The 19,832-nt window shown below is 36.3% G+C and overlaps 1 protein-coding gene across 2 annotated transcripts; it reads right to left on the bottom strand.

Moving 5' to 3' along the window:
• Positions 1-1,874: 1,874 nt before the first annotated feature.
• LOC131167843 (DNA repair protein UVH3) lies at positions 1,875-18,340 on the bottom strand. Of its 2 annotated transcripts, XM_058126846.1 has the most exons (16): positions 18,196-18,340; positions 17,849-18,099; positions 17,180-17,349; positions 16,969-17,086; positions 16,518-16,595; positions 16,364-16,417; positions 13,774-13,958; positions 12,375-13,594; positions 7,543-8,009; positions 6,519-6,713; positions 5,924-6,009; positions 5,364-5,640; positions 5,126-5,262; positions 4,792-4,876; positions 3,721-4,281; positions 1,875-2,979 (listed from the first exon to the last, which is right to left on the bottom strand). In XM_058126846.1, the coding sequence occupies exons 1-16, from the start codon at positions 18,281-18,283 to the stop codon at positions 2,224-2,226; spliced, it is 4,728 nt and encodes a 1,575-aa protein (XP_057982829.1). In that variant the 5' UTR covers positions 18,284-18,340; the 3' UTR covers positions 1,875-2,223. The 2 variants fall into 2 exon arrangements, with proteins under 2 accessions (XP_057982829.1, XP_057982830.1); XM_058126847.1 differs by lacking the exon at positions 6,519-6,713.
• Between the last annotated feature and the right edge of the window lie 1,492 nt (positions 18,341-19,832).

The following is a 19,832-nucleotide window of genomic DNA, read 5'->3' as shown; positions in this document are numbered from 1 at the left end:
AACCTTTACATTCGTTGAAATATATCATTTTCTTAGAAAAAGTAGTTTTACAAATTTATATATCTATAAAACTACATATGCGTGCATAAATATTATGCAAATATTAAAATTAATGGGACAATTCAACTCTTCCAAGCTCAAATCATCTCTCACTACTCAAACTTCGGTTGACCCTTATACTATTTTTTCATCAGAACGAAAATTATATCAGTGCTACTCTTAAATGAAGACATTCGTATTTGGAAGCCAACTTAAAAGTAGTCTCATTAAACAAGAAAATAACATTACACATCACTAACCTAAAGCTGTTTATTGAATGTTTTCTATCTTTTGAATCTATTTTAACATCCTAAACCATCCAACATAGATTTTAATTTTTAATTTAAAATTTTATTTTAGCTTGTGCATATTTATCTTGCCATTAAAAAATAATTTAGTGGGGAATCCTTAGAGACATAATTCTTAACAATTTATACATTATAAAATGAAAAAAATATAAGTTTGATTTGATAAAAAAAAAAAATTAAATACGACATATTGCGTACACCACATGTATAGTCCATGACTAATATTAATCATTTCAATAGAAGCCTTTATTAATTTGAGACATCACTGAGTCAAACACCGATTAAATATCTCAATTGAATACATAAAATATCACTATCAATGATGAAGGAAAGAGGAAAAATCTTCGAGATACATTTTTTTTTCTCATTCTTAAAACGCTCTTAGTATCTTCTCTCAAGTCATAAGATTAGAAATCTGGAGCATGTATGGGTTGTGTGTCCAAAACTCTAAACTAAAAAAGACTTGCAACAAACATCTTTTTCAATCAGTACCCATTTTCTCCCTGATTGAAAAGGCTTTCTCTGTCAATCTGAGCCCCACCAATTTAATAATTGGGCCAAAAGTCAAACCTTGTCACAGGAAACAAAATATTTTAATCTACTATTTTAGAACCTTCGGATTTGACCATTATTATCAACATTTAACTGCAATAATTGGTTCCACTTTTTCCAATCACGTACTTGTCTCCATGCAATCGTGCACTTCCAACTCTATGCGTGTATTAGTTTTTTTGTAGAGGATGAGAAAACGCAGAGAGCGAGACACGGAGAGATTGACTGCTAAAACAAAAGGGGGCAATCCAATGCACAAAACTCCTACTTGAGTGATATCCAGGAAAGAGGCAGACCACCTTAGGTTTATAGTGCACAGTCTTAAGCATTTTTCTAAGAACGTGTCGAACCTGTGACCTTCAAGTCGCAATAATTCTATTGTTGGCCTAGGCTCCCTTCGGGGAGATTGAATGCTAGCTAATGAAATTCATTATGAAGCAATCAAATCAATAGCAGGTCCGATAAATTTTGAATTATGCAGAGAATGAGTAACAAGATTGTCAGAGGGGAATACATACCTCTTGAAGATGACAGCAGAATGGTTAGGGTGCCCGAGAATGCTGCAGCATTTGTCCAACTGTTGCTACCCCTTCATCCCCGCATTTCACCATTGCCATTGCTATTAAGGGCCCTGCATCCTTTGCTGCATCCTTTGTCTACTCGTACGCATTTGCAGGCTGAAAGTGTAAGAGGGAAGAGCCAAAGAGGCCTTTGCCATTTGTAGTAGCATCAAGAAGCATCATTCATGGCAAAATCTTCTCATCATTTTCTTCAAACATACATGTTCATTCAATAAATTATGTAAGTTAGCTTACCTCTTGAAGTAACCAGAGCCCCAACTGCCATGAGTAAAAACAATTATAGAGCTTCGAGTGATGGGCAACTTCTCAGCTTTAGTCACCACAAGAAAAACAACAGAACAGAACAAAAGATCATTTAGATTTGCAGATTATAACGAAGTGAAAGACAAAACACTCGGTAAAACTGGCTCCACAGGAAGCAACTTCCAAAAGTGCCACTGAACAACATAAGCCATCAAATTTACATTGGACAAAATTCACTAATCTAGTACTTTACAGGCTACAACGGTTTTCCACACGTGTGAAAAACAAACAAAAAAAAAAGATACCTTAAGATTGGCGCCTTGAACTTCACCGCTGGACGTCTAGGATCACTAATAATTTATACATCTTTACACAGATACAAATCTCCTGAACCTAAAAGGGGAAAGGGCAGAATGTGTGTGTGTGTGTGTTTGTTTTGGACATTCTAAGTCCAGCAATTACAACAAAAACTGTCCAAGACCGTTTTCAACATACAACTATCAGCTCTTCCTCCGTTTCCTTCTCAAGAAAGGCATAGCACTTAAAGATTTTACAGGGTTGGTCTCAGGATCAGCTGCCACATTCTGCTGCAGTGACTTGCTCACCTTGGAATGACCACCACTGCTCATAGCATCTCCTGTTTGAGTCTGCTCAGCAATAGATGCTTCAGTCCTTTCTCTCTCGTGTGGTCCTTCTGAAGCTGCTTTGGGGCTGGGACTTGACAGAATTTGATTGCTACCATTCGCAATTTCATCCATGAAACCAGGATCATGGGAAGAGCCGGGGTTTTGACAGGTGTTAGGCTCAGGAGGGTTAAAAACACATTCATCTCGCTCATTCCTGCTCTCATTCTCATCCACACAAAACCCACCCCCAATCTTAAGATATTCGGTAGAAATGTCAGCATCAAAATTAGCATCAGCCTTCTGTCTCAAGCCTAGATCAGCAGTTCTGATTTCTGGTTCACCTTCATCCACACAAAACCCACCTCCCATTTCATAGCAGTCTGCACACGAGCCCTTCTCAAGTGAAGTATCTTCGAAACTATGCTGTTTCCTTTCACCCTTGTCAAGTGAAGTACCTTCAACACTATGCTGGTTCCTTTCACTGATGACAGCAGCATCACCACATGTGTCCTGGAACCCAAATGGTTCTTGCTCCATTGCTTTTTCATGATTCCGGTCTTTTGGCTTCCCCTCATTGTCAATGTCCAAGTCAGTCGCAATATAATTCACAGGCTTCCGAGGGCGCGTTGACTGAAATTTTTGCACAAGCAAATGGTTCAAAAATAGGTTAGATAAGCTTTAGAATAGGGGGGGGGGGGATTTTAAAATATTTTAAAATTAGGCTTCCAACAGTATAACTTTTTTAGGCATAATTAATATTCCAACAAATTAATCATGCAGGTATGAAGCATGAGATGATGAGATGGTGTGAAAGTAAGACACATCAGCTTGCAAGTCCAACCAGCAGCTGTGCAAAACTGGTCAGAGAGTGAGGAGCATGCCATACCATTCTCCTTCCCTTTTTTTCCTATGGTGTTTTTAACTTGATTTGCAGGTAACTGGTGATGTTAATGTCCCAATTCATTGAATAAAACACATGGTAAGCAAGAGATTTGCCTTCAATAGCAACTTGGGATGACATGCAGTGTGTGAATAAATACATTCCCTCTGCTCCTGTTATTTGAGAAGCACCTCTCAGACTCAGCATGTAAGGAACAAGGCAATTCAAGTGTTGGGTCACAGTAAATCAAGAAAAAAGACACCAACTCAGAACTAAACCAACCTTTAACAATTCTTTATTTGATATCCACATGCAGGCGCATGCATTGGTAGGTTCACTTGTTGGTTCAGGTCATCAAAACCAAGCTGAAACCACCCAACCATGACAAGAGTTGCCCAATTATATTATATTTACTCGTAAGCCTATCAGAGAAAGGCAACATCCTCCTCTAATTGATCTGATAGAGAAAAGGAGCATGAAGAAATGCTTACCCTCCGCACTTTATGTGGCCCTTCCAACTTTTCAACCTGGAGATACTGCTCGTCACCACTGCAGTCACTATCATCAGAATGGCTTTCTGTATCCTCGAAACCAAGGCTTTCTTTCCTCCTCCCCTTCCCTGCTCCCCGGCCCCTCCCCCTCCCCCTTCCCCTTCCTCTACTTCTTCCATTCCTACTTGACCCCTTGTTACTGGTGTGCACACGGCCTTCTGGCTGCATAGGTGTTTCTAGGTCTCCAAGTTCAGATGGTAGAGGATCTCCCTGCATTTTCCCCTTCCTCGACTGTTTTGGAGTTGATTTCCCTCCAGACTTACCTTCTTCTTGAGCCAAACCATCCTCTATTCCATCAAGGGAATGTTTCGATTTGTTATCACAAGCTTCAGTTGCACTAACTTTTTTCCTCTTTCTATTTTTACAATCTTGCAAAGCATCATCCATCAATTCCGAGGACCGATTCCCCGTTATACCTTTAACAGCCTTTTTTATTCTCCTGCTGCGAATTTTTGCAAACCTCTCATTGAAGGAGTAAAAAGCTTCCAACCGCAGTTGAGTCTTCATCAAATAAAGCAAAGAAACAACAATTAATCAAAGATACCATTGGGATTCCTCTCCAGAAAACAAGAAGGAAATGCATTATAATTTTTTCAAGAAACAAATTACATAACAATTCACTGTCTGAAAACAAAGAAATGATTTGGTGACATGTTACCTTAATGCAGGACTTGCAAAGAAAAATGAACCCAAAAAAATCTCCCCGGAGCATGTTTTTTTTCCAGATTTTCCCCCACCAACCCAACTTATCATCAGGCATGCATGCACCATATGCAAAAAATCAACCAACCTGACTACATTTGATCATGTAAACCATACTTGGAGCAATTTGATTGGCACTACAGCATTAAAGGCAAAGACATTAATATTGCTCATATGTTGCACACAAAATTATTCTTGATTCCTCTCTAGCTAAAGCTGGCACCAAAGCATGCACACATGCATGACTCCATATGTTCGTGTGTATGTGAACTGTGTGCGCACACATATGTGTGAGTATGAGAGACTAACCTCATGCTTGCTGTACTCCTTTAATACAGGCAGCAATAACTCATCTGCCTTCTGGCTGCCCCACCCAAACTTTTCCCAACACATTCTGTACAAAAACAAGCTAGTCAGAGAAACAAGCATTTTGAATTTTTTTAAATGAAATATACAAACCACCTTCTCAGTGTTGAACAAAACTAAAATAGAGGTAAAGCAGAACCATAATTCACTGCCTGGCAGATGACGTACAATCTGCCCTCAATCTCAAATCAAATCAAAATCAAAATCGAATCATGCATATTCATGCCAACAAACCACATTGCCAACTAAATAGTCACACAATCTTGGTATAACTCACTTGCGAAGAACAAAAAGATCTGGCTTCCCCCATGAGAAAGGCTCTGTTGACTTGTCCACTTGTGGAGACACATATGCTGATACAACAACCTCACTTGGAAAAGAAGACGGAATATGCCAGTTCTTGCTCACGTTCCTCTGTATACATATAATATGATATCACATTAAGAGATAACAATAATCCTTTACTGATATAAAATTTAAGCAGGAAAGCAGAGGGATAGAAACACTCTAGTTACATGCTTATCCATAAATGTCTGCTTCACATTTTGCATGTAATCTAGAGACTGATCATCTTCATGAACTTGGGAAGCACTGTTTTCAGTAGCAGATATCCCTGCATCACTGTTGTCAAAGGCTTTCAGCCCTCGTCTCCTAGAACTAGATCCTGTTTGCGCATTGACTTTTCCTAGTATCATTGGGTCTGGTGATTCAATCCACTCCCGGAATTTATGAAGACCATCTTCCTCAGGAAATGCATTCACAACTTCAATAGCATTAACTATACCAATCCCACTACATCAATTCAGAAAAACTGAGTGAGAGGTGTGAGAGAGAGGTGCGAGAACACAACCCACACACATCGCCTTGCACTCTGTACTATTTTGAAAAAAAGAATGGTCAACACAGGCAAAAATGCATATCGATTGTAATATTCTGCATATTCAATACCATAATATTTCACAAACATGAAGGTCCTAGCTCACTAATTACCCCCCCCCCCCCCAAAACAAAAAAGGACCAAAAAAAATGTAAATACGATCCCAATAAGTGAGATGGCAAAACCACCATAACTTACCTAACACCTTCAGTATAATCACTACCAAGAAGCAATGCCATGCGGATTAATTTTTCTTTGGTTAAACCAAGCTCATTCTCAACATCCTGAAAATCCAAACAAATAGAGTTCAGCTGCACATAATATGACAGTATAAAACCATCCCCTCACTTGCTCCCCCCACCCCACCTCCAAAAAAAGTAAAAACAAAACAAAACATAGAGAAGAGAAGAGAAGAAAGAAACACACAAAAAATATGGAAAGTTGCAGAAGGGAAGGGAAACACAAAAAATTAAATAATGCATAATTTTGCACAGAGCCTAAAGCAAAACAATCAACTCAATCAACAAAAGTGGGAAAAATCAAAGTGAAAAAGCAAAGGAAATTTCAGTAAGTTCAAAATCACAAAAAAGAAAATGAACTTCAGAAAGAAAATTTACAAGGATATACAGCCCAGCGCTAAATCAAGACAATTTATGTTTAGTTTCTAATGAAGCATCACAAAATAAATGCTAAATTGAGGTAATGATTAATACAAGAACACTTGATGAACTTGTGGCAATAAATTGCAGAACAAAATAAGAAGAAATACAAGAACAGTTCTGCCAGATCCAACCTTCATGAAGTATGTCTCAACATATTTACGGTCATCAAATATATTTTTGTAAACACTACGAGCCCCAAACAAGAACACGTCAGAGTCATCCGTGACAACACCATCAACAAGGTTTTCCAGTTCCATATATGCACATTGAGCTTCAGCTTCCATTGGTGCAATGATATATGGTAACCCAAACATTTGAAGCAGTTCCTAGGAACAGCAAAGAAATTTTTTTTTTAGAATAATAGATCATGAATGCAGCAGTGCTCTTCATCAATAGAATTATCAACACAGGATCTAAAAGAAGAACACCTTATACAAAGAAAAATTATGGGAAAGAGAATAGAACATTAAAAGAAGAGAATGCATGTCTCCCAGGCATGACACCGAACAAATTTACCCAAAATAAAACAAAGCAAGCACCCAGAAAGCTTGTCAATCATTGACTTATCAAGGCTTGTGCATATTTATTTTAGCTACATAAAATGGTAGATAGAAACTTCAAAATGTAGCAATATTATAATCCATGATTAGATTTCTTTCTTTTATATCTCCAAAATCAGGAAGGAGATATAAACCATCTACATTCTGAAAAGATGTCCGTATTCTCATTTTTTGGACCAGCATCTCACGAATGTTCGAAGTTAAAATGCTACTTGAGTAAGTGTTCATCAACCCAGATATCAAGAATAATGCATCCATGATGGGCACTGAGACTTGCCAAGGATGTGTTCCTACTCTCTAGTGCCAGTAAGTCTATTTTTATTTATGAGCTGAATAAATAATTTCTTGCAAGTACCCTCATACACATGACGTATAAAATGAAGAAAGGATGCCACACTAAAAAGCTCCCCCTAAAACCAAACCACATAAGGGCGCAGTTTCTCATTTCCCCAAGTACCCTGCCAACATCCCTCCTAAAGTACAAAAAAATTTGATTTTTAATAGCAGGAATTTAAATAAAAAACAAGCACATCTAATCTAAAACATCATCTCAATATTTTTAATCATAAGAAAATAACATAATTTGAGCACACACCTGGCATTCAGCAAACATCTCACTACTGACAGATTCTGCATTACGTTCAAGCTTTCTCTGCTCCTCATCTAGACTTATACGCTCTTGACCTAGATTTAGCATTTCCTCTTCCAAATCAGCCTCAGTAACTTCAACCTGAATCTTGCTGTTATCACTGATTGCAGATTTGACCAGACTGTTTTCTGTTTCCTGGATAAGCCTATCCTGATTTATTTCTTCAACCAATCTTTCCTCATTAATGTCAGTTGTTGCCTCCTTTACATTAAATTTACCTAGAGGAAAAGCAACACCAATTGTCTCGTTTGATTGAGTTGGCATGTTTTTAAAATCATTTTTTTCAGGAGCAATAAAAACAGTATCAGAATTGTCATCCAAGGCTGCATTAGATACAGAAGAACTAGGCCCAAAACACCTTCCAGAAAAGGCTGACACCCGCTCACCATCAGAAGAAGTATCCAAGCGCTGCCCTGCAATCAAATGAATCTCCTTTGTTTCAATAGGAAGAACTGTCAATGGCATTTGTCTTCTCTCTTTGATTCCCCAAGTATTTTTTTTATTCTTGTTTACGATTCCAGTGGGAATGGTTGTGGGAGGAGGAATCATCTAGTGAGTTGGGAGATAGCTTGTAGGTTTAAGGAAGAGGGGGAGGGGGGGGGGGGGTGGGTTGGTTTTGGTAAGTTGGTGTTTAAGAACATTGCTTTTGTGGGTAAATGGTTATGACATTTCCCTTTGGAAACAGATTTTATATAAACAACAACAAAAAACCAAGCCTTAAGTCCCATTAGGTAGGGTAGGCTACATGGATCCTTTTCCATCAATTCACACAATCCAACGCATTTTCCTTAGACAACTTAAGGACTATTACCATTCCAAGTTATTTTAGGTCTACCCCTACCCCTTCTGCTATCACTAATAGAAACTAGCTCCTCCTCACTAGTGTACTATGTAGCCTTTGTTGCGGATGGCCGAACCATCTAAGTCACCCCTCCTTTATCTTATCTTATCTTGTACACTTGTTATGTCTTAACTTAATGCGAATATGTTCATTCCCTAATTTATCCTTTTAGGTTATATCACTCATCGATCTTATCATTCGCATTTTGACAAATTTTACTTTTTGGAGATGTTATTTCTTAGTTCCCACCATTTTAATCAACATAGCATGGTTGGTCTTATAGTCGTCCTATAAAACTTTCTTTCTAATTTTAAGGGTATTCTATGACACATAAGGTGCTTGAAACATATCTCCATTTTACCCAACTTGCTTTAACTCTATGCATTAAATCTTCTTCGATTTATCCTTCGATTTGCATAATATATCTAAGGCATCGAAATCTACTAGTGCTATTAATTTCTTGAGTTAATCTTTTCTCCAATAACCCTCTTGGATCCTGCCATACCTGAAATGTAATTTCATATATACTTCTTATTTCTTCTTATCCTAACCACTACATTCTAAAATTTCTCTCCATAATTCTAACTTATATTCTACTTCACCCCTAATTCCATCGATCAATATAATATCATCTCCAAACAACAAACATTGGACCTCATTTTGGATACTCCTAAGGGGCGGGCAAGAAAAATTGGAATATCGAACCAAACCACAAAACTGAACCAAACCAAACTGAAAAATTGATTAACCATTTTTTCAATTCAGTTTTGGTTTGGAGTTTTTAATTTAGTAGTTATTAGTTAGGTTTTGGTTCGGCCCATTCAATAACCACAATTAACCAAACTGAACCGATATACTATAAATATACATATAAAATACATATTATATATAATATTATATAAAATTTTAATAATTTAAATTTAAAAAGTTGTATTAATCTAATATTCATGCTTAAATTTTTATTTTAAATATTTTAAATTTACATGTTGATTGTAATGAAAAAGAAATATTATTTTTAGAGACTTTAAAATTTTACAATTTGGTTTGGTTAACCATTGAATATTGATGTAAAAACCAGTTAATCGAATTTCAATTAACCGTTATAAATGGTTCGGTTTCGGTTCGCATTTTTTAGAGAACCAAAACTTTGGTTCGGTTAATGGTTCGAGGATAATGGTTCGGTCAAACCAAACCATGCCCATCCCTGATACTCTTAGTACATTCACTAAAAACTAAAGCAAAAAGATAAGGGTTCAAAGTAGATCCTTGATTAACACCTATTATGATTGAAAATTCTCTAGACTCTTCCACCAGTAATCCTAACGCTAGTTATTATTCTATCATACATATCCCTAATGACATAGTATAGCAATTGCATGCACCCTTTTTTTTCTAAAATTGACCATAGAATTTCCCAAAGTACCCCAACAAGCTTTCTCGAGGTCAATAAAAACTATATGCAAGTCCCTATTTTCTCTAAACTTTTCCATTAATCTTCTAAAAATCAATCTCTCAGAAAAAACAAAATAATTTTTTGAGATCCTCATTTCTACCCTTAATCTTTGTTCAATTAGCCTCCCCATAGTTTCATCATAGGACTCATAAGTTTAATTAGTGTTAGTTATTACAATTTCAAATATTATCTTTGTTTTTGTATATAGGTATTAAAGGACTTTTCCTCCATCATTTGGCATTTTCTTAGGTTTTTTTATTGTGTAAATAAATTAGTTAACCATATACTTCAATTATCATCTAGGAATTTACAAACTTCAATTCAGATATCATCCGATCTTATAGCTTCCCCATTTTTCATCTTTTTTTAATGCAATGTTCGCATCCATTTACTCTAATTTTACAAATAAATCCCAAATAGTCATTTCATCATTTTTCGCTTCTAAGTTTAAGCCTTGGTTTACAGCAAACAATGTATTAAAGAAGCTTCGTCATCTCTCTTTTATGTCTTCATCTCTAACCAAGACCTATCATCCTCATTCTTTACACATTTTACATCTAGTCCTTAATCTTTCTTTCTCTAGCTTTAACAATATTAAATATGTTTTTCCCCTTCTTTGGTATCTAGTGTAGTAAATAAATTATCATAAGCTCTAGCTACACTGATGGCCTTTTTTTGCATCTTTCCTTATCTCTTTATACTTTTCAAAGTTTTCTATGTTTCTACACTTTTGCCATGTTTTATATCAAATTATTTTTGTCTTCGTGGCTTTTTGGACATCCTAGCCACCAACTTTCTTTACTAGCCAAAAATCTTCCTCTAGATTCACTTAAAATCTCTTTTATTATATTTTTAATAGATTTAGCTATCCTACAACCACAAAGTATTTGCCCTTATCCTCTATTGTCCATCACCCCTCCTTATCACTTTAACTTTAAATTTTATTATATTTTCTACCTTCAAGTTTCACCACCTAGTTCTCATGCATTGATTTATTTTAATATTTCTCTTCATTTTTTAATACACATATCTAACACTAAAACTCTATATGATAGTCAAACTTTCAACTGGGACAACTTTAGAATCCTTACATGATAAATGGTCTACCCTCCTAGTTAAGAGAACCTATTTGACTTCTTATTTTGTCCACATTTGAAGATTATTAAGTGTTTTCTCTCTTCTTAAAGCAAGTGTTCATTATAATAAGATCATATGACATGGGGAAGTCTAATATCATATCGCTGAACTCATTTTTATCTCGGTATCCATGTCCTCTATGTATCCTCTCATGACCTTTATTGTCCTTTCCAATGTTTCCATTCAAATAAGCTCCTATTAATGTTTTCTCACTCCTTGGTATCCATTGTTTAGTACTATTCACATCTTCCCAAAATGGTCTCTAAAGCTTTCTGCTAAGCCTATTTGGGGAGTATAAGCACTAATAACATTTATTGTTTCTTGACCTAAGGCTATCTTGATTTTTAAGATTCTATTCCCTACTCTTTTAAAATCCACAAATCTACCACACTACATTTTAGATCATCCTACCCATTTTTATGCTTTTCTTTTCCAATGTATGACAACTTAATCCTTGATTTTTCGATTTCTCTAGTGTAACACACTATCTTATAATTAGAGTTACTCATGAAACCCTTAGAAATTCATTTCACATGTATCTTGTTTCTTTTTCCCTTGTGTCAAATATAAAGTGGGAGATGGCTGGAAGTTTCATTTTTTAAAGGATCTTGGGTTAGGAGAGTTATGTTTTCAGTTTCCTTCCATCTTTCACCTTAATTTTTGTCTAAAAGCACTTATTTCTATTTTTTCTCATCATGCATGATACTAGATTTCCTTGGAATTTTAAATTTCATAGAAACCTAAATGACAAGGAGATCAAGGAGTTTTTCTCTAGCCTAGGTTTGTTCGATTCTTTTTTCAAATGCTAGGGATATGAAAGTCTAGTGTTTTGGATAATTCTAGTGTTTTTTCATGTAAATCATTTTACTCTCATCTAAACTGATCTTTCCAATCCTTTTTTTATTGCTAATCATCTATGAGAGCTAAAATTCCTTCCAAGGTAGTAATGTTTAGTGTGGATTGCCATTCTTAATAGAGTTAACTTGATTATCTTAATAGAGTAAACGCCAACAATCTATTGTAGCCTCAAAGACCATGTGTAGCTCTCTCTCTTGATGTGCTTGTGATGCGTTCTGTTTAGCAAGAATCATGTTCATTTATTTCTTGCTTCATTTATTTGAGACAGGATTTATTTTTTTTTGGCTTCCTTACGGACGTTCCCTCTGGGTTTTTTTATAGGATGGCCTTATCTGATATTTCAGCATGATTAGTTTGCCCTTCTAACTTTTTATTTTTTATTTTTTTGGTAATAGCCAGATTTTGTATTCAATTTCCTTTTGTTTTGTGAGGATTCTCATCCTCTTTGCAGTTCTTAATGAATGCTTTTTCTATTAGAAGAAATAGCACCTTCAATTGAATGTTCCGGATCTGAAACTGGGTGTCTGTTGCATGGCGTATCTAACAATACTTCCATCTTCTCAGGATCCATTGCAATCAATGATATCACCTGCGGCCCTGGAGAACCATCCACGTGTAAATTGTTCAATCCACTTGCAGACTCTGGATCTGGCTTTTCAACTCCAACCATGTCAAAGAATGACACATTTTGTTGCAGATCATTCTTCAATGGCAGATTGAACTTAGCCCTGTCATTTTCTATAACTACACCTTCACAAGACACTTCTTTAAATTTACTTTCAGAGAATTGATCAGTAGGTCTCTGATTTTGTAAATCCTCGAGACTTCTTTTTATTGCTTCCTGGATGTCGGATTCTTCTTCCAAAGCACCTCGTGAAGTAGCTACAGTGCAATCAGCTTGATGTGGGTTAGTACTTTTACCAACATCACAATACCCTTCCTCCCATTCAACATCACTCTCATCACTAATGGCAGTTTCTGCAAGAGATGATTTGGTTTCTGCTTTAACATCTTCAATGAAACAGTCACCCATATCTCCAACAATTCCTTCCTCCCAGTCAAAATCTGAGGAAGAATCAGAAGATAATTCTTTTGGAAGCGTGTCATGAATAGAAGGAATAATTACAGGATTTTCTGCTACTAAGCGAGCAAATATATCATCATCCCCATCAAAACATTTGTGCTCCTCTTCAAAAGATATTTCTATAGAAAGTCCACTTTTAGATGTAGACTTCTGTGCCACATTATGATTTTCATCCTGTATCAAAGTGCTCACCCCGCTGCTCCCATTGACAGATTTACAATTACCCTCACCTGAAGTTTCCAGAGACTGGATTTCAGTACTAAAGCTTTTTGGGGCACCATGGCCCTGTTCATTAGCTGTAGCCTCAGTATCTGCAATGTTATTTGCACCAATTCTATCCTGCTCAATCTCTTTCATCAAATCCAAATTTCTTTGCAAGTCACGGGTCATACGAATCCCCATAGCCCTGACTCTGCTGACTCGAACACGACCTCTTTCATCCAGGTAAGTCTCAACATCATCATGAAAACCTCTTTGTGGTTCTTCTGCAACTGATCCTGATTCTGTTGCACTGTTAGAGTTAACTTTGGATGTGACGCTATTCAGGGAATCTGAAGAAGGATGTTCTGTTTGTGTCTGACAATGCTTATCACCATTTTTCTCTCCTCCAGCAGATGTAAGTGCCCTGATTAAATTAAACATGTCTTTAAGCAACAAAAGTCATTTTAGCAGTTGACAATGAAAGACACCAACAATGCTGCAAGTTCATCAGGAAGATACAAACAACGAGTAGAATTTCTAGACATTAGGTTGCCACTTATCATGCATAACTATAGTATAGAATAACAAAATATATTCACTCACTGTTTATCCCCAGTAAATGATGAAGAGAAGATAAATTCTCTATTGGCTTCAGAAGCTATCCGTGAAGTCTGTACACCACCAACTCCCCTCCCAGCAGCAGACTTCTGAACTTCATCTATCTCCCGACGGAAAGCGACAGTTTTGAGGTAAGCCTGTATCTGTAGCTCTGAAAATTTTGCGGGGGCCTAAGTGTGCATAAAAAGAACTAATGGATTAGCTTATGTAACTTGAGATTTAGTTCTGTAACATGCTCCAAGCATGGTAGATATTAAAGAAATTTTTCAAACACCATAGAACTCAAACTAAAGATTTAGAAAGCGACACGAAAAATTTACCCTTAGTAGTGCATAAGTTTCTAAGTATTATCTCACAAAATTCTCAATATAATCAACCTCCTGATAGCCCTTCAAAATAAGATATATAAAAACAACATGAAAGAACATGCACAAGATCATTTATGGCAAAGGATTTCTATTATAAACTAAAACTTTATCTTTCCCGTCGAGATCTTAAGTTCTTCAATAAGGGAAGACCCAGCATTCATTTGCATGCACAAATTCAGACAAAGGTAACACTACACTTTTGCAAATTCAAACGAGGTAAAACATCTCTTGCCCCACACTAAGATCTTAAAACTCGCAATATTGCATTAATTTGAAAGTATACCCACTATTATCCCATATCGTTAAAGGACTCATGCTTGCCTATGAGTCTCTTGACTGCTTCTTGTGCACATTGGGTAGATAACCATCATGTAAATAGTGTATGTCGTAAGGTAATTCCTCGGTGAAAAAGGGAAGAATGACTCCTCGACCGTATTGATGTTTAGAGTAGGAATTGCATAAAAGCTCTTTAAGGGAGGGCGAATGTTCATCAATTATTGTATAACTCACTAGTTTTGAAAACATTTTTGGGCTAATTGCCTCCTTTGCTAAACATGCATTGCCTGCACAAGTGTAATAGATGAAATGCGTTGTGTCACGGACCCCCAAGTTAAACTCAATTACGGGGCCGCACGGCACTCATCAAGGCACTCCCTCGATAGAGTCAGCCAACAACTATACATTCAAACTTGCAGTCATGAGCACCAGAGAGGTTTCAAAAGTCATTCTTAATCATGAAATATTAGTTCCAACAATATTGAATCATGAAGGCAAGCAACATTCAAACTCAATGATAAGCGGAATATTTGTTTTATTCAATCAACAAGACATCCATAGAAGACATCATCCGAGTAATTCTACATCCAGTATAAAAATCTCTGGCAAGGACAGGTGAAGCCATCTCTCCTCCCCATTTAACCGAGATCACACTGTCAACCCCTAACACGTTGCTTTATTGTCTAGCGCTGTTTTTACTTGCTGCTTCCATATAATTTGTATTCAATCACTGTGAGTAAGTTCATGTGGTGAGTTTGTAGTTTACTTTCGTCTAACTAGTTAAGCTTTTGTACTATAACTAGTGTTGCACAACCCTTCACATGGTGTGAAGTATTCAGCCCGTGATACACAGCTATAGAGCTAAGCTAAAATGAGATTGCTTAATATACACTGTGTCTTTCTTACTTTGCACGCTCTTGTTTTCAATATCACCAATATACTTTTATTGTCGCCAACTATCTGCATAGACAGATGTCGATACCTAATGGTTCTTCCTATTGCAACCTCATCGTATATTTTCTCAAGCCAACACCTCCAGCATAAGTTGCAGGTAGCACACCACATATACAAGTTAAAATAGCATATAATGCCATATGCAATCTTACAAATGTTTGACATCAAAATGAATTAGTAATTCAGTCATAGTAGAAGGGATATTGGAGAAAAGGCAAAACTTGATGGCAAGAAATCAACACTAGTAGATTTTGATACCTTGGATCTATTAGGCAAGCTGAAGGAGAAATTGGAGAAGATGAAATGCATAAAATTAAAACAAGTTGGGTAAAATGGAAAAGTGCTTCGAGTGTGTTGTGTAATCGTAAAATATCCTTAAAATTAAAAGTTAAGTTCTATAGGATAGCTATAAGACCAGCTATGCTATATAGATCAGAATGTTGGGCAATTAAAAAACAATATACCCAAAAAGTTAAAAGTGTCAAATTGAGAATGCTAAGATGGATGAGTGGTATAACATTAAAAGATAAACTAAAAAATGAACAAATTTGCAGTTAGGCATAACTTTTGTAAAAGATAAGATAAGGGAAGGACGATTCAGATGTTCGGGCATCTGCAACGACGGTCAAATAGTCCGCCAATGAGGAGTGAGCAATTGTCACAAGGAACAGTAGAAGGGGTAGGAACAGACCTAAAATAACTTGAAATGAGATAGTTGGTAAGAATTTAATAGCTTCAACTTTGTCATAGGAAATTGTCCATGATAGTGTAAATTGACGGTAAAAGACTCATGTAGCCGACTCCACCTAGTGGGACTCAAGGTTTGGTTTGTTGTTGATGTTGTTATGAGGACATCTTTCATAATTGGAAAAACTACTTATAATATATCATCAAAAAGGGATATGAACAAGATTAAGATACACCAAAGGAATTCCTCTTAAATAACCAAATAACTGTTATGGGGCCAACAATCCTACCTTTTTAACTTTCTGATACCTCTGTCTGTTTTCTGCCATTAATCTCTCCCTCATCTAGAAAACAGAAAAACAATATCTACATAAAATTAGAGCTAAAAGGAGACAAAGAACAAAACTGATAAGAGCTCAAAGCTCTGAATTACAGAACAGTTACCTGTACTAGAAGATCAAGTTGCATGGATGGAGGCAAAGAAGCTAATACAGCTGGATCAACTTTTCCATGCATAGTTGGCTGCAAATTCAATCAGATAAAATAAAATAAAATAAAATATTATCGGAAAGAAACAATAATCAGTCGAATCCAAATCTGTTGCGAGATAAACATTATTGAAGGTGTTAAAATCGAATTTGAGAGCTGGCATTATTCTACCATTTCTCTAGTGCACTGCCAATGTAAGTCGGAAAATTGTTTGGGGAAAAAAAAAAGGAACAAAATATGGGTAATTCTATTATCAGATTTCCATTCGTATTTAACGATCTTACTTTCCAATAAATTATTACCAAATATGAGCAGTAATATCTATGGGAGCAATCGATCAAAAAACTGTAGAGGGAAAAGGCCCAGTTAGATTGTCACAAGTAAAGAAGCTCATGCAAAAACTTACAAGGATCATTTCTTCATCTTCATCACCCTCATCTTCATCAGAATGCATCTCAGCACCAGATGTAAATACACTCTGGTTAAAATCCCCATTCTCCTCTGCCACAAGGGATGCTGCCAACCTAGTGAGCTCAACAACACAGCCAACAGAGTAATTGATAATCCATAGTTGAATAATTCATCAAAAAAAGAGGAAAAAGAAACTATGTTCACACATTTCATCTTGCTGTTCCTGATTGTAACTCTTTAATCCTATATCATTGCTTGCTGGAATATCACCCACTGTGCCAAACTCATCTGATAAAACCATTTTACCCTTGGCATCCTTCTTCTGTTTCTGGTTCTCAAGATCATCGGCCAGCTCTTTTACCCTCATAGCCTTGAGCTATTAACAAAATCAAACAAAATGAGATGTCAAAAATAAATAAATAACTTTTAAAAATTTCAGTTTAACCCTTGATTGGTATCATTTCATGCAAACATTTCCTTTTTCTAGAGCCTCTTTCATTTTGATTCGCATGCTGTTGTTTTCTAATGAAAAAGCAGGAAAAATGTGTTTCTAAAGTCTCATACAAATGGGTCCTCAATCCCAAAACACATAGATAATAATTGTCAAAAGATGTTGCTCCTGAGAAATTAGCATACTCATTGAACGCCAATACTCGATTAAGGACCAAAGACACAACATAATTAACGTCTCCCAGCACCCCAAAAAAAAAAAAAAAAAGCGAAATAATGTAAATAGCAACAGGCAATTTTTTTTTTTTTACTAAACGCATCATTGAGCATTATACTTCAAAATACTGCATTTTACATACAGTAAAGCAAGGATCACAAATACCAATCACTTCAAAATTAGAAAGGTATTAGGGGGGAAAACTCACGTGATTGAGAAGCAACTTCTCAGCAGTTTTCCGGATCTTAGCCTGGGCATTCTCACGCTGGCGGCGACGAGCGATAACTGTGCGGCGCTTGAGGGCTGGCGTCCCGCCATCGAAGACGAAGACGGGCTTGGTGCGGAGGAAGAGGAGCTTGCAGATGCGGCGGAAGAACCCCACGAGGTGAGCATTCTTCAGCATCTCTCCCTTCTCGTCCCGCATCGCCTTCATGAACTGTATCATCCATATGCTCGCATCTGCAACAAAAAGACGATGGCGGAAATTAGAGAAATGTCAGGAATTGCAGGCCATGTTGACGAATTAGGGTTAGGGTTTGATGGGAAGGGGTGGACCGATAGCGAGCTTCTTTCCGGTGAGGGTTTCGACGGAGACGCGACGGCCGACGGGGGCGATGAGTTCCCAGAGACCGTGCACTCCCATTTTGCCGCGGACTCGACGCTTCTCCTTCGGTTGTATTGCCGCCAATCCGACTTCCGGAGTAACGTGTGGATTTTATAGTGACGAAGAGACTGCGTTAAAACGACATCGTATTTTGCTCCATGCATATGAAGCTAACATCGGGTTAGGAGAAATACTTTCCTAAAACTTCGTAGGTAGGAATGAAATCAAACGAAAATTATATGATAAAAAAAATAAAATTATAAAGATTAATTTATTATTTTTACCTCCCAAATAAATTATTGAAAATTTTAAAATATAAAAATTTTAATATTTAAAATTCTCTAATTACAAGACATTATATTAATATTTAGATCTAGCAAAGTATTATATGACTTGCATTGATCGTGAATTCTAAAATTTATGTGTACATTATTTAATAAGTGTTTCTTAAAAGGAAATAAAATTAGCTTTTCTTGAGTCGCTTGCAAAGTACTAATGACTTATTAATTTCTACTATAGATGAGTTGCACGCATAACCCTTAAAATTGCTTTGGAATGCTTAATTATTTTTTGTTCAATTGGGAATTTTTCAAGTGAAAGCAATTTGATTTTTTTTTAAGCCAAAGTTGAATTTAATTCGAACCATGAACATATTGGCCTATGGTTGAACATGAATTTTGAGTATCTTATGATGTTGCCTCAATGCCCACATCAAGGTTTTAGGATATTCTTAAACATCCTATTCTTCTCTGTCACACCCATTTATGATTTTTCTCAAGCACCATGCTTTTCATAAAGAGCATAAAGGAGGCATAAGTCAGACAATCCACACTAAAGTGTAACACAAATAAAATAGATGTCATGTCGACCAATGTATACTAGAGGGAAAAATCAATCATCACCATTACCTCACCCCTCTAAATTTCGCTTATAGAGTTAATGCCAACAATATCAATCCAATTTCACCCTGCAAATGGAGTGATCCACTCTTATACCAACTATCACAGGCAAGTAGATTTTCATTGCTATAATGGATTGCTCACAAGACAAAACAACACCAATCCTATATAGCCGTATATATAAATGCTGAAGGGAGGGACTATACAATGATCAAACATAGGCGACGTAACAATTATTGTCACAAGTAGAATGGCCACTAAGAAGACATAAAATCGAATGGTAAGGGCATTGTGCTTATAACCCATAAGCTCTAAAGGTCACCATTGCTCATACTCATAAAAGCATATATGCCATTAAACATATATAAGTTGGGACTATATATTAATTTAATAAAATCTAACACTACTTGAGTCATGCACCCAAAGGTTTAGTATCTCCCAATAAACCGAATTGATACAAAACAACATCGTCCGGCTGTTAATTCTAGTAATATAGTAGATGCACATCCAAACCTTTTCATCAAGCCTCAAAACTCCACATTAAAGTCCAAAACATCCCCCAATACATTTTAAGATCGCACCCCAAAGCTCTCATAAGGATGTTCTATACTTATTGTGATCATTCCCCTAAAAGGAGCTTTATTTGTCATTCTCATTTTATAATGAGGAAATATCAGGGCTAGTTTAGT

Source organism: Malania oleifera, chromosome 11, assembly GCF_029873635.1.
Source record: "Malania oleifera isolate guangnan ecotype guangnan chromosome 11, ASM2987363v1, whole genome shotgun sequence".
Classification (NCBI taxonomy): Eukaryota; Viridiplantae; Streptophyta; class Magnoliopsida; order Santalales; family Ximeniaceae; genus Malania; species Malania oleifera.
This window is presented reverse-complemented; position numbering and strand designations above follow the sequence as displayed.

Excerpts from the sequence above, each read along its gene's own strand:
- LOC131167843 (XM_058126846.1), bottom strand. The coding sequence starts at position 18,283 with ATGGGAGTGCACGGTCTCTGGGAACTCATCGCCCCCGTCGGCCGTCGC. Across the intron at positions 16,418-16,517 it reads AACTTGATCTTCTAGTACAG|ATGAGGGAGAGATTAATGGC; the intron begins GTAACTGTTCTG and ends TCTGTTTTCTAG. Across the intron at positions 6,010-6,518 it reads TTGAGACATACTTCATGAAG|GATGTTGAGAATGAGCTTGG; the intron begins GTTGGATCTGGC and ends TTGGATTTTCAG.